Source organism: Hippoglossus stenolepis, chromosome 4 (genome assembly GCF_022539355.2).
Source record: "Hippoglossus stenolepis isolate QCI-W04-F060 chromosome 4, HSTE1.2, whole genome shotgun sequence".
NCBI lineage: Eukaryota > Metazoa > Chordata > Actinopteri > Pleuronectiformes > Pleuronectidae > Hippoglossus > Hippoglossus stenolepis.
The window spans coordinates 26,748,689-26,763,900 of record NC_061486.1 but is presented as its reverse complement, the minus strand read 5'-3'; the positions used below and the strand labels follow the sequence as shown (position 1 = coordinate 26,763,900).

At 39.8% G+C, this 15,212-nt stretch overlaps 1 protein-coding gene across 1 annotated transcript in view; it reads right to left on the bottom strand.

Moving 5' to 3' along the window:
* zgc:153039 (uncharacterized protein LOC767698 homolog) overlaps positions 1-15,212 on the bottom strand; it is a 67,905-nt gene that overhangs the window by 39,629 nt on the left and 13,064 nt on the right. Inside the window, exon 7 of the mRNA XM_035154211.2 lies at positions 174-331. Within this exon, the coding sequence (XP_035010102.1) occupies positions 174-331 (158 nt within the window). The remainder of the gene's footprint in view (positions 1-173; positions 332-15,212) is intronic.

Below are 15,212 nucleotides of genomic sequence, written 5' to 3'. Positions count from 1 at the left end.
TGATGATGCAGGATCGGTGGGACTACTGATGAGGGGCTCAGGAGATTCAAGAGCAGTGTTTTCTGTGGTACTTTGGGCATTTAACTTGTACATTCACAAAAATATATCTATATCACTGAAAAAGCATAATATGTCTCCTTTAAATGCCAATTCTTTTTAGTTGTGCTACCTACCAAACAAGTCATCCCTGGCCAAGGCGTAGAGGATGCGTGAGGCTCCAATGAGGTTGCTCATGGCAGCAGAGAGCGTGGAAGAATAAACCCCGATGGTGACGAAGGGTTTCCAGACGTTAATGTCCCTCAGGAAACTGTAATCCCTCTGCAGCAGAACACTGTAAAGGTTTGGGAAAAAAATTAAACATTATATAAATATCCTCTTGAAAATGAGAATTTAAAACTCAACGGGACTTTTCCTGGTCAAATAAAGGTTAATAATTAAAACAATCATGGATGGGGGTTTGCTTCTGGCCTTTAAAATTGACTAAATTAAAAGAAATATTATTTTCCCTTTATACATCTTTTAATTTCATTACAAAAATTACAGTAGAGAGAGAGAGAGAGAGAGAGAGAGAGAGAGAGAGGATAAAGATTGGCAAGATGTGATAATTCGACTCATTTGTCATAGCTGTGTGAATTGCTTAGTAGGGTTGGGCCATGTCAAATTAATTGAATAAATCTATATCTTCTGACATTTCAGTTTAGTCCAAACCAAAATAACAGGTTTAAAGGGTGCCTCAGTCCAAAATTTAGTCCAACCAAAAGAGGTGGTCACTTTTTGGGATAGTTACGACTTTCGGACCAATTGCAGGAAGTTGACATCATGCTGAACATTAGAAGAAGAAAAAAAATTAAAACAGAACCAGCTTGCGGGACTGGCATCCGACAATATAATGTTTGAGTGACAATGACGTTCATTTGACACACTTGAACTAGAGTCGAGTACTGTGTAAAGCCATAATGATGTTACAGTGGTAATGAAATTAACAATATGAACTCATTCATTTATTTTCTCCATTCACACAGTAAGACTACAGCTCGCTGAACTGAAGATACACCGACAAGTATAGGTAGACACAGCTCACGTAAGAAATAACAACAGTATGTACATATGTCATACAAAATTCTTAAAGTGTGTTCCCTAAATTACAATGTGAAACCAAATCATACCCGATCAAATGTAAACAATGTAAAAAAAAATTATAATAACCTTGGTTAAGACCATGGTTCAGACTTTAAGAGGTGAAAATGCCCTTTATTAATAGTGGACTAAGATTTCCTTAAAGGGATAGTTCACTGTGGGTGCAACACTGTTTACCCCCAGGACTACAGAAGTGTTTTGTGGACTTAAACACCTTATCCCCCCCCCCCTCCATCGTCATAGTGGTGAGTAGATAATGAGGGAATTTTCTTTTTTGCGTGAACTATCCCTTTAAGGGTTCTACCTTATGGTTGTATGCCTGTCTAGATCATGGCGAGGGTGAACAAAACATAAACATTGTTGTTCCATGTAATTTCTGACAAGCGTCATGAAGACTGTCAAGAACAGAAAGCACATGTGGAACATTGCTCTTTGAACAAACAATTATTTTTTAATGAGGCATCAGACAAGTCATGTGGGCCTACTTTGAGTGGGCATGGTCGCGCGGATGAAAAAGGCCAAACTTGAGCATTAGTACAGCTGGAAACATGGAGCTAAACTGGATGATTTACGAAGACAAATGTTCTTGATAAAGTTAAATCTTTCCAAACCCAAACAAGCAGCTTTCACTCTACGTCATTCTGACAGAGACAAGGTAATGCAGTCAAGTTTTGTAGTGGACTATGGAGACTCCTTCTGAAGAAGGAGAGTCTTGTTGTTTCTGTGGAGCTGCTATAACCTGACAAAGTAAAATTGTTACAGGGTAAAAGTTTGTCCCAGAGAAGCTTCAGAGAGCAGATTAACGATATGGCAAAAGTTATGAAAAAACACTAAAGGACACTAAACTAACTAATAGGTGGAACCTGCCGAATTCATCAGCAGGATGATCCCTATCAGAAATATATGATGGCGTATGCAAAACGACAGTGACTACGCTTACATAAACAACAATACTGTGGTAATTAACCTTATTCTGAATAAGACATTGTTTACATGAGTTGCTAGAAGAATATTCCATTCATATTACTGTTTACATGTTCACATCAGAGCAAAGTCTGATTATGACACATGTCAACATGCATCCAACTACATTTTTTAACCCGGACATGAGTGGTCAGGCAGTTGTTAACTGCCATATGTTGAAATTGCTAAATACTATGAAAACTCAAATGTGAATACTGTGATTAGCATCCATGTGTACATAATGAAACTAAGATCGGAATACTCTTTAATAACTCTTCAATTCTTAATTCAACTATTCCTTATCCCAGGTATGACCTTATTAAGATTAAGGTATTCAGAAAATAAGGTTTATATAACAGCGTTTGGCTAATATCTTAATATTGTCTATTTACTGTAAACTTTGACAGTCATACAATGTAACAGTTTCTATGTTATACCTGCCTGGAAACTAAATCAGGTAAGCTCTATGTTTTATTTCAGAGAAACAGAAGGGCAAAAAAAAAAATAGACCTAGAATTGAAAATTGAACATGCAACAAACCAGACAAAGATTACACATATACAGTCTGTGCAGCCACAGACAATGTTTATCGTTAGATAACATTCATACCAACAGATCAAAATCAAGTAGTTCAAAAGGTTCAGTTTCATTTCAAACTCATCTGTTCTAGGGGGGGGGATATGCCCATGTTCAATGAAAAAGACCAGGGTTGAAGAGGGGGTGATGATTACTCTGCCAGGGTGCCTAATCATGAGATCCTGGAGTAAGGGGCTCACTCCACTGAGAGAGAGTGTGTGCGTGTGCGTGTGTGCGTGTGTGTGTGTGTGTGTGTGTGTGTGTATAACAGATGCTGCACTAGACATGGCGGCAGAGAGATCAGAGAGTACAAAAACCACAGCAGGGTGTGGATGATTACGACCTGCCCCCCATCTTTTCAATACAACACAGCCAGAGAGGAGAATTAGAGTGCAAAATATTTCTCCTCTCCATCTAACTCAATCCCTCTATTTCGAAGCACACAACCACATCCAATCCATCTATTCCCCCTCTCTAACCACCTTCAACCCCTCATTATGATATTTTTAAAACCCACTCAAGGTTTTTTTTTTTCTCTCTTTCATTTTATTTCTACTTGAACCAATGTCCATTCTCTCCCTCCCTTCATCTCTCTCTTATTTTCCTTGTAATTAAGAGTCTCATCACGTTTTCTTTCAGGTCCAGTGATTTTAATACTTATTATCATGGTCCTATTAGGTATTGTTCACTCCATCCAAAGATCTGGGCACACTATTATTTCACATTGAACCGGAGAGGCAGGCAGCACACACACACACGCAAACAGACATTCGCACACACGCTCACAAACACACACAGGCGCGCACATCCACATTGCCACAAATCAACTAAACAAAGGTTCTGTGGAGAAGTTAACATCACCCTCCAAATTAGGAAATGCCAACTACTTTGTTTATTTGGGGTGTGTGTGTGTGAGTGTGTGTTTGTGCGAATGTGTGTGGTATGAGCACTGCAGAGAAAAGTTTACGAACAATAGCTTTAATCAAGAGTGTCTGACATATTCATAACGCCCAAAAAAACATCCAATGGACTGATACGCATGCACACAGTTGAAGTGGGTGTGCTAAGCATGCTAAGCATGACGAGGGATTCAACTGTGTGTGCATGGGAGAGAGGTGAGTGATGATGTGGGTCAAACCTTATGGGCTGATTATTAATTTCTCTGACGTGCGGCAGGAGCAAAATAAATCTCGAAAAAAAAGCTTGACATTTCCAAACTCGCTCCCAAAAACAAAGCCACTGCAATCCGGATGACAGATGACAAATGGTGTGTCTGTGTGTATGTGTGTGTGTGTGAAAGGGAGAGAGATAGGCAGAGCGAGAGAGATTGTCCATATGTTTGAGTCATAACAGAACGAACAACAATATGGAGTCTGTGTTTAATAATTTTGTGTTTCTTGGGAAGCTGTGTATTCATTACCAACAGAGTATTGCTCATAAGTGACTCAAGTGTGTGTGTGTGCTGTGCGTGTGTGTGTGTGTGTGGCCTGGATAGTAATTATTGATCAGATCATCCAGTTGAAATGAGCTCTGCCATGCACATAAAGCGGCGATCAAAGCATGAGGGAGCGAGTGACAGATTAAAAGAGCTAATTTAGAGAAGGAGGAGGAAACAAAGCTAAACGACTAAAAGGAGCCCACAGAGATTGTTTGGCTGATTGTTCTCACTCCCCCCAGCCCGCCACATCCTTCAGCTCATTTGTTTACCATTTTTATTCAAGCCCTCATTTGTGTATTCATGCGTATTCATCTTTTAATCCATCATTTCATGTGTTTGTGCTTCTGATAATTCACCAGCGCTTTGGTCGAACATTATGGATTAATTATCTGTGATTTTTCAAATGGGATGAAAAATGAAGTGCTGACACCAAGTGTGTTTGTGTGCGTGTGTGTGTTCATTACAACGTCAGCAGCAAGATTTCCATCACACTGTGAGCTTCTGCTGCAGCAGCTCTTGGTGGTCTCAGCTCATATAGAGGGCGAGGTCACTCCTCATCAGGTCTAACATAACGATCCAGGATCATCTAGTTTAATGATCCTGAGTAAAACGGCTTCCAAATGTCCAATAAATGCTCAAGTGGGGTCAGAGCCACGAGATGGCTCTGCCTTATGGCTAACATAAGTGTTTTGCTCATTGCACCATTATCTAACCATTTGTGTCTCTATATATGGAGATGTTCCTGTAAGGCAATACGCTGACTCCCTGTTGACTGTAAAGGTTAGTCCCTCTTACCTGTCTCTCCATCAGTATTACAGCATTTATCAACAGCATTTATTATTATTGTATTTTTCTTTTGTCACCCCTTTACTCTGGGTTTGCATGCAGGCATGGGAAGATACACTACTGGTGTATTTAAACAAAAGCTTTTCTCAAAAAACATAGTTCCCCTAAAATGTGCATACTTTTAGTTTTTTTCCTTTAGCTTCCCTTTTCTTTTTAAAAACTAAGTGTTGAATGCTTAACTAATCAATATGTTTTGTGCAACAGTGCATTAAATGACAAAGTGTCATGTAAAAGATGTCACTCACGATGACAAACCAACAGAGAAGTAATTTTCCACCATTTCAGTAAGAAAAAAACCGAGACAATCACTGCCAAAATCCTCAGAGAACATTTCCAAAAGTCGGAGCCGTAACAGCCTGAACACGTAGATCTCACCTCACAAAACACCTGTGTTACCTGTCCAGTCAGTGTCTGGGCCGGTGGGCTCTGAATGAGCTCAGGCATCTTAACCACGACCAAATCGTCTCCACAGCAGCAAATGCATCAGCACAGAGCTACACCCTTTACTGCTGGGATTTAGTGTTGGGATTTAGCCTCACTACACCTTCACTTTGGTTTTTCAGAGTGTAGCCAAAGTAAAAATGGGTTGGGGGATATAGACACATAAAGAAGCAGAAGAAGAAAATGAAGCAAACAAAAAGTTAAACTGGAGACAGAGAGGGGTTGAAAGAGTCAGACAGAGGAAGAGAGAGGGAGAGTTAAGTGCTCTCAGGGGAGTAGACTGTGGTTAAGGATTATTTAACGGGATAAATAACTAACAGGGGCTCTGTGCACACGCTTACAATCTCGATCTCACTCTCACACACACACAGCGTATACATTCCTCTCACTTTTCCAGAAAAGTCGAGTCTTTCTTTTTTATTTGTCTGCTTCATTCTCAGAACAACATGGAGTATTTCTGCAGTGTCTCTTCACCCACACATTGTGTATTTACATTCCTCTGTTTTCTTATTCTTTAGTTTGTGCTTTTTTCCCCCACTGGATCAGTCACACACTTTTGTTCGCTTCTCCTGCTTATCCTTTTGGTCCTTTCTAGCACAACTCTGAAACTTTTTGGATAAATCAAGGACCTTTACCACCTGATGTTCCAAATGTAGTTTCTTTTCTTCCTCCTAAAAATCCCAGTGACCCAAATAGTGTTTCACAATGGGTCACAGACTACAGAGTTTGTGTTTGCCGTAGCAAATGTCTCTTGAGTGGTAAATTACACGGGTTCTATTTTTCATACTTGCAAGCAGCTGATTAAAAAAAACATACCAGCAGCAAAGAGGAAGCAAGGCTAAAACAAAGTAAAATGCAGGTACAAAAATGGGCTAAGTTACAGGGCAACTGAAGGGCAAATACATACAAGAGCTGCATTATATTTCTTCCTGCTGAGCACATGCTGTTTCAAGTTTCAACTTTGAAGTCACTATTTGCAACTTTGAAATGTTTTGCCTTTGGGGCCCCACAGTGAAGTTATCATGAAAGACACGTTGGCAGGCAGCCCCTCCCGCCACACATATAATTCAAGTAGATGACAGTGAGGGACAGTCCAGGTAGAAATAAGGACATTTACGTATTTTTTTTAAAGTGCGTTTTTTATTTTGTCACCCCAAAACAGACAAGGCAATCGAATCGATATAAATTTGAACTGAAATATCCAGCTACCCTGCACTAGAGTCCTGCTACAACGCACTAAAGGTTGCCCGCAAGAAAGTTATGATCTTACCGACTATTTCAATTAATTTATAATGTTTTATTTTATCTTGTTTTCACTCTTTTCTCATCTGTAACATCTTTTAATTTTGTATTTGTGCTCTAATGTTGTGTGATCTTCAAACAGATTTTAATTGTTTCAGATTTCTTGCTTTTTCAACTTTTCTATATTATTTATTTTTTCATCTTACACCTTGTAACTGTGTTTTGAAAGGTGTTACATATAAATATTATTATTATTATTAAGAAATTATAAAAAATTTCAAAAAAACTTACACACTTCTTGCAAAGACTTACATTGCCCTCTGTACACTAGAAATCAACCTACTGTATAGCCAGTAAACAATTAGCTCTGCTGAACTTAGCACAAAGTTCCCATTTAATAATTGACTGTGAGAGGTGATGGTACAGGGATTTGATTCAAGGCTCTATACCGGTGATAGGTTACATTTTTAGTATATGAGCGGTATCCACCTTCTCATCCAAGTTTCAGTAAGGAAACGTATTAGTAAAATTAGACATTTCCAAAGATCTCAAACATTTTTTTCACTCCAGTCATACAGAAGAAACTTAAGAAACAAAATGGTCCATTGACTTTTACTTTTACTATGCTTGTTCCTTGTTTGTTCGTCAGAAAAGATTCAGAAATGTTATTGCCTTCAGCCTCATTCTTTCTCTTCCGCCTCGTCCAGACTGTAGCCATTGTCAGGCAACACATCCAGCATCCCTTCTCTCCTCGCCCTCACTCCTTTTCCCTCTCTCCCCTCCTCGCCTTACTACCATCCCTTTTTTCATGGCACTATCAACCAGAAGCAGCATTCTTGGCTTCCCTCTCTCGTTTCTCCCTTCTCTCCCTCTCTATCATTCATCCATCCATCCACACAGCCATGGTCCCTTCTTTTGTTATTCACCCCCTATCTTGCCACTGCAGTGATTCCGGTCACTTTCATCGCCTCTCCCTCTCTCTCTTTCTCTCTTCTTTTTCACAGTTGTCCCGATTTTCGTCTATTTTTATTCTTTTATTTTTCATGGGGTGGGGGTTTGAAAGCCAAACCTTCAACATGTCCCAGAAAAAGTTGCAGTGATTCTAGAAAAAGATACAGGATGACCAGTGAAAGACAGAAGAGAAAGGAGAGAAAATTGAGGATTTGGGTGACAAGAGACCAGACATTTTATAAAGACTCTATATCCATGTCTATGTCTAATTTTGATCAAATTCCACAGAAGCAGTGATGACTAGAGAGGGAAGCCCTGACGTCATTTTTGGGTTGTCCCCCGTCTTCTATAACTCAGTTTTCTTACATTGAGGGTTGCTGTCCACATTAGTGATTGTTTAAATTAATTAACAGCATACTTCAGTCCAACATGTAAATGTGATTTATATAACCTGCAGTTCATGACAAGTTGATGGTGACTATCATACAAATAACAAATAGATATTTAAAAAAAAAAAAAGAAGTATATGCGCAGACAAAAACAAAAGGTACATAGCACATGGAAAGCACAAAAACATAAATGACCAGAGAAAGCAATATAAAGAGGTGTATTGAGAAAAAATCCTACATACACAAAACGATAAGTGAGATTAGACGGAAAAAAGAACCCAAAAATCTGTAAAACATTGGCATAGCTGTGCCACTACTCCTGATGATGACATGTACATCTGTACTAAATTTTCAGTGTATTCAGTGGTGACTTGTTGTAAGTGGTTCAGTTAGGCCAGCATGTTCTGGAAAAGAAAAGTTTACTCTGTGGGAATTCAGTTCCTACAATGTAAACGAAAAATGTATTTCAAGTCAAAAAAGTGTAAAAGAAACAGTTTTTACAGACCTGTCCCAGTTTACAGGACTGTCCTGACTCCGCTGACTCTCGCTCACAGTAAGTTCTGAGGTCACAGGACAGACTGAGAAACAGACTCAGCACACTGACCTGAGCTCTGTTTGTTGTTTCTTGAAGAGAAGTGATGTGAGGCAGAGGAAGTAAAGTGAAGACTATGTGGATTCTATGTTCTTCAGTCTGTCCCGGCAAGGTAGCTAATGCTAGCCAGTCAGCCGTCTGCAGAGGACAGGCTGATGTCTTGACAACACAAACAGAGCAGATGAATTCAAGCTAGGGTTGGTAATCCTGGAAAAGTTTGCAAGAGCAGGCTACACTTTGAAAAAATGCAACAGATACATCCAGCCCCCTCCCATCGGCCATATCTTCAAAGTGACGCCTCCAAAACACATGAACATGCACTGATAACTGCTAAAAGATGACTTTTCCGTAACTCGCTCGCTAACTTCTGGCTTTTCGTTATGCTGTAAATGTCTCTCTCCGGTTATTAGCAGTGAGAGCACGGGCAGGATTCATGCAGGCAGGTAGCTAAGTGAGAGGTACATCAGCCAATCATTTTTGTTTGCTCTGCTTGAAATGATTGGTCGCGTTCATTACAGTCCTGCGAGGGCCACAGACAATGCCTTTTGTCTCTTTTTCTCTTCTATTTGTTGATTGCAGAATCTCCACAAATAAAATAAGAAGTGTTTCATACACAAATAACCAACTCTACCTTTAATGAAAAGAGGTTTGGTTCCTTCCCAATCTGTGCTCAGACAGATCAGTAAAGTTGATGTCTGTAATTTATCGAATCATAATGAATAACAGTGAAATAAATTCTGGTCTTTGTGGATCAAAATCAAATGGCATCAGGAGATCGATCAATATCTCACCACAGAGTCCATTTGGCAGCTCTTCTTGAGCTTTTAGCAGATGCTGTTGCCTTGGTGTTGCTACAGAACGTCTAGGGTCAAATAAAACATAATAACCCTCACTTCTGAGCAGAAAACAACTAACAATGTCAGGCCGAATGAATAAAGTGAATTGAAATGGTAGGTCTAATTATCAGGCTAGATTTGAAAAGCAAATGGGATTTCTAAAAAACACTGCTGTAGAGTTTATGTGCTGGAAAATAGGAGAGTGGACAGTGTCAGTGCAGATCCTGATGAGTACATGCATGCATAGAACATTGTCTATGAATAAAATCCTTCCAGCAATTACATTTGTTACCGCAGCATAGTTGAGAACACAAATTTAGTGTTATGTAAACAAAATTTCTAGGTGACAGGGTTGATGATAATCTACAATTTGTGCTTTCCACCTTAAATATCAGAAAACACAGCTGTCGATATTGCTATCTTATATTGGTATCCCCGAGTTACAATCACTGAGGGCGAGTGATGGAGAAATACAAACAAGTGGCTGGAAATTGGACTTTGGTGACTAGATTGTCGAAATTGAGAGGCTGAAAATTGGAACTGGTGAAATGGAGAGCAGTCGTAAAATGAGAGCAGCAGAAGGAGAAATTAGATAAAACATTTCAAAATGTGAATAGAAAGACTGATTCAGAAAAGCAGAGACGCACAGAGCTTCCTGGTAGAGAAGGGAGGGATAGGAAAGAGTGTGTGTGTGGGATCAGGGTTGGTGGTATAGGCATTTAGTTGTGATGGTTGATGTTAGGGGAGAGGGGAAAGGAAATGTGTAATTTCAACTACATTGGCACAAAGGGAGCTTCTGTCACGGTCCAACAGCCCCCTTATGAAACCACATTTAAATGAACTAAATCCAGATTTTTATTTGAATCTGCACACACACACACTCATAAATATCAGTCCCCTAAACATGTCTGACTTTTTTTTTTTTTAAATCAAGATTCATGAATTATTCTCTGAGAAATCAACAAAAAACTTAGACAAACACCCGTTCTCACATTGTTAAAGAAAGTGAAAAATATCCTGGATCTGCCCCCTGATCCAAATCCACACAAACATCCCTCCACCAAGTTTGGTGTTGATCCACTCAGTAGTTTTTGCATAATCCTGATAAAACAGACAAACTAACAAATGCATTTGAAATCATATCCTTCGCGACATTGGTCATTTGAGTCCATAGGGTAGAATATAGAACTGTGTGTGTGTGTGTGTGTGTGTGTGTGTGTCTATAGTTATGAGGAACAATTTTGGTTCGATACCATCATTGTGAGGACATTTTGGCTGGTCCTCAAAAATTCAATTGGCTGTTCGGGGTTAGGACTTGGTTTAGGGTTAGGCTAATGGTTAGGGTTAGGAATTTAGTTGTGATGGTTAAGGATAGGGTTAGAGGCTGGTAAATGCATTATGCCAATGATTGTCCTCACTAAGATAGAAGTACTTAAAGAAACAGAGTGAGCATAAAAACTCGCTGTTGCTCTACAGTTTTTTTGATTTCAAAACTGGTTTCATTCTGGAACACTGGTTTGCTACGTGTGTGTGTGTGTGTGTGTGTGTGTTTTTGTCTTTGCTTGATTGACTATACACACGTGTGTTTTTCTACTCCTTCTCCATGGCACCGTGCGTCAGTGACCTGTGGGCTAATCCGCCCGACGCTATAGAGGCTTTTGTAATAATAACTGACTTGATGATTACAATAATTTGGATCTGCTGGGCCTTCTTTTGTCGAGCTATCTCTGACATGCAGCCTTGTGAATGCGCGTGCAATCCGTACACCCCCCGAAGTGCCTCTGTCTCTCATCTTTCTTCTGCCAAACAAACACACGTACACGTACACGTACACACACACACACACACACACACACACACACACACACACACACACACACACACACACACACACACACACACACACACACACACACACACACACACACACACACACACACACACACACACACACAAAACACAAAAGAGCTTGATAAAGTAGCGACAGGGCAATCTGTCATGGCTGGCTAGCTGGTCACATGAGGTTAATAGATTCTACCTCTATCTCAAATTCCCTCAGCCTTCATCGCCATCATCACCGGCCCTCTTACCATACTGGCATACTATCAGCGATAACGTCAAAAAACTGACTGAATATGGTGCAGCTCTATTAACGGTGACCTGGAAAACAGCTGTATGGCTTTCTCATCCAAATGAGCCTTTTCTCTGCCGTGCTAATAGCAGTGAGGCAGAAAATGTGCTCATACGGTGGAAAAACGCTTGAAAAGCAAAAAAAAGAAACGCTCAGAGCCGTCAGTGCATCTGCAAACTCAATCTTCCTGTAGAGATGACACCTAAAATTCCACAACTTGCGCAAAGTTGTATTACTTACCTGGAATGCTTCTTAAAATATAGTTAACGCTTTATTAAATGCATGATAAAAGTTAAAAATGTCTAATATTCCATATTGTTGTTACTTGTTACAGGTGAAGATCCATTTTACAAATCCCTTTACTTTCACTTCCAGGAGCTCACAGACCACAAGTCCAGGACTTCCCAGGACTTTCATGACCACTGAGACCTCCACATACAAGGCATAATGAAAAAGCCTTGGCGGTTGATGTTAAAACCATGTCTGAAGTGGCTGAAGCCGTCAGCCGAGTATAATCACCTCGTCCCTCATTAAAATGAGCACACACTGACACTGATCCCTGACTCCCCCTCCTCACCTCGGTGCTGTGAGAGCGGCACACACGCTGACACAGGTAGGCAGGTGTTAAGATCTACCCTCACCGTGGAGTGCAATCGTCTTCAATTGGCTACTCCCTCCTCCCTGAAATACATTCTTGACTGCTCTGCCTTTAAAATAATGATGCATACTACAATTTACCATGGGTATCAATTTAGGAGAGCCTTATGTAAAGGTTAGTTTGTCACCCACTTAATCGTCCTTTTTTAACAGGGAGCTGGTTGGTAAGAGAGCAGGACTGCCACCCTTTGGACAACTCAGGCAACTACAACACAATTTTGCTCTTGCTTTAATTAACAAACTATCACTGGAAACTTTGTTTAAATGTTTTTCCTGCTGAGAATGAGTCAGATGGAATCAAATTACAGCCCTAAACCCATTATGTTATAAGACTTAAACCCTTTAACTGCAGATGCACTTATTTCAATCATTCCATTTAGCACCTATAAGAAGTGTGCAACACAATTAACAAATAGTTTCACCAAAATGTAGTTTAGGACCATAAAAGGACATTGTTTTAAGTGTTAACATAAGATGTTTCAGAGACAAATTGACAGGATGTTTACTTCCAGGTATGTAATCTGGAACTGATAATGGATGGTCTGTATGTTCCCCCTGTGAAGCCAAAAGCATGATCCCGTAATACCACAACTGAAAAATTATATATATGACCACAGTTAAAACAAAGTAATTAAAAATGTTTTATATATTATTATTATTATTAATTATTTGTATTATTTCTTTACTCTCAAAAAACCTGAGCAAACTCTATCCCCTGGTGACGACCATGAGATCCGAGAGAAATTAAGTAATGGAATTTGAGATTAAAGCTGTTTGCACAGTTTAAAACATGTATATATGATAGTGAAGCTTCAGACCTTCTAGTGTGGCAATTCAATTAATTCGGTGTATAAAGGGTGGGCAAAATAAGATATATAGATATTCCCCATAAACATATCTGTTTTGCTATATTTATTTTTTGTTACCTATTGCTTTGTTGTTTTGTACCAATTTGTAGAAATTGAATAAACAAAATGTGTAAATGTGTAAAAACTGCAGATTCTCTCCATCTCTCGCACAGACAGACACACACGCCTGCCTACCCCCTTGACATCCCATAATAATGAGACAGTGCCATAGCTGCAGTTAAACAGGAGTCTCGTCTCAGGTGCGAGGGCTTCCCTGACACTGCGGTGCAGCGGTGGCATAACATGACAGATGACTTTAAAAGAAGCAGTCGTATTTGAATCCATGATAATTTGGTCAACTTGCCTGTCTGCATAATTTAATAACACAAAGAAAACCTGGTGTCTGTCTGCCAGACGCATGCTGGTGTGTGTGAGTGTGTGTGATTTGGAGCTGGCATGAACAACTGGCTGTGTGAGATAAACACAATGTGAGAGGATTTTTCTCCTCAGCGCTTGAGATTCTCTTCTCACTGATCAGCCAAGTTTTTATTGTCTTCACACTGATCAGCCAAGTTTTTTATTAGAAAATCTAAATTATCATGACTTTTTAAAGTAAATATAATATTTCTGAGACATTTTCATAAAACAGAAGGGTGTGTGATCTTGCATTTGTATGGGTGACCAGTTTTCCCCTCATTTCTAAACCCATTTGCACTCGGGAAACAGATGTTACTTTAATTCTTCTGCTATGATAAATGTTGGTCTTTTTCTAAATGTCCTTCCAAGTGATCAATAAAGGTATTGTTGATAGTACTTTTTTTCCTAGGAGTGAGCCGGCCTAATGTAGCAGGAATAGCGGCGAATGTAAATGTTTTTCTGCAGGCAGAAGATGAAATACACAGCACAGCACAGTGCTCACAAACCGCACAGAACCGCTCTCGTTTCCACCATCTGAAAGTGACATATTAAAACGGATTGCTCACTAGTGGGACCTGTCACTATTGGCTCACTTCTCATCTCCTGATAGTGGCTTTCCCACAGTGCACAACTAGACCATTGTGTTCATGTGGGGAAATGAAAGCAGTAAGTTCCACCCATCCAGAAATTATCATATGGTGAAATTCAGTTATGAAAACCTGAAAGATTCCGCAAAAGCAAGATGTGAAACTACACTGTGACAAATAAGCAGCTGACCATTCATTCATGCTGATCATTCTGGTCTGAGTCTGGAGAGACAAATGTCTCACATAATCCAGCATTGAGAAAATAATTCAAATTCAAATACTTCAGACATTTGGCCTGTATGAGAACAAACAGAAACAAGTGCACAACTACACTGGTTCTCAGTAGAGCATACAACACCACCAAGCCACTACATCTTGATTTGCACCAACATTTCACAGTTTCTTCCCTTCCACCAGGTTTTGTGGTTATCTGTCCAGTAGTTTTTGTATAATCTCACTTAAAAACAAACCAACAAACAAACAGAAAGGGGTACAAACATAACCTCATCGGCGGAAGCATAAAGTTAATACCCTCTTGGTGACAATTTCCGTGGTGCTTTCGAGAAATGATTATATCACATTACTTTTTCTCTACAAAGATAACACTCATATCAGTTCAATTCCAGGTCAGCCTCAATAAACCAAACGACCCAGAGCAAACTGAAGATAAGGAAAGAAGTGATGTACCGGCCATTAAAACCTACACAACAGGATTTTACAACCCATGTGTGTCTTCTGTATTTCATAACAGTCGGCCCAGCTGTGAGGAACTAGATGTTTCACTTTCAAACCCCAGTCATCTGTTCCTTATGCAATCCTGCGTCTTTAACAGGAATCTCTTACATTTCCCCTCTACAGTAAGTCAGGGTCACTTGAAAACACACATAAGCTTTCACACATGCAGCACAGGTCTAGGCATGCAGTTCACACACACACACACACACACACACACACACACACACACACACACACACACACACACACACACACACACACACACACACACACACACACACACACACACACACACACACTGTGTGGCATGTGTCCAGATCCTGTCTAAATCCAGCTGCAGTTCACACCTGGAATCAGAATGTGTGTCAAATGTGTCTCAAGTGACTTGACTTTATCAGTGGAAAAACTGTGACCACTGCCAAACAA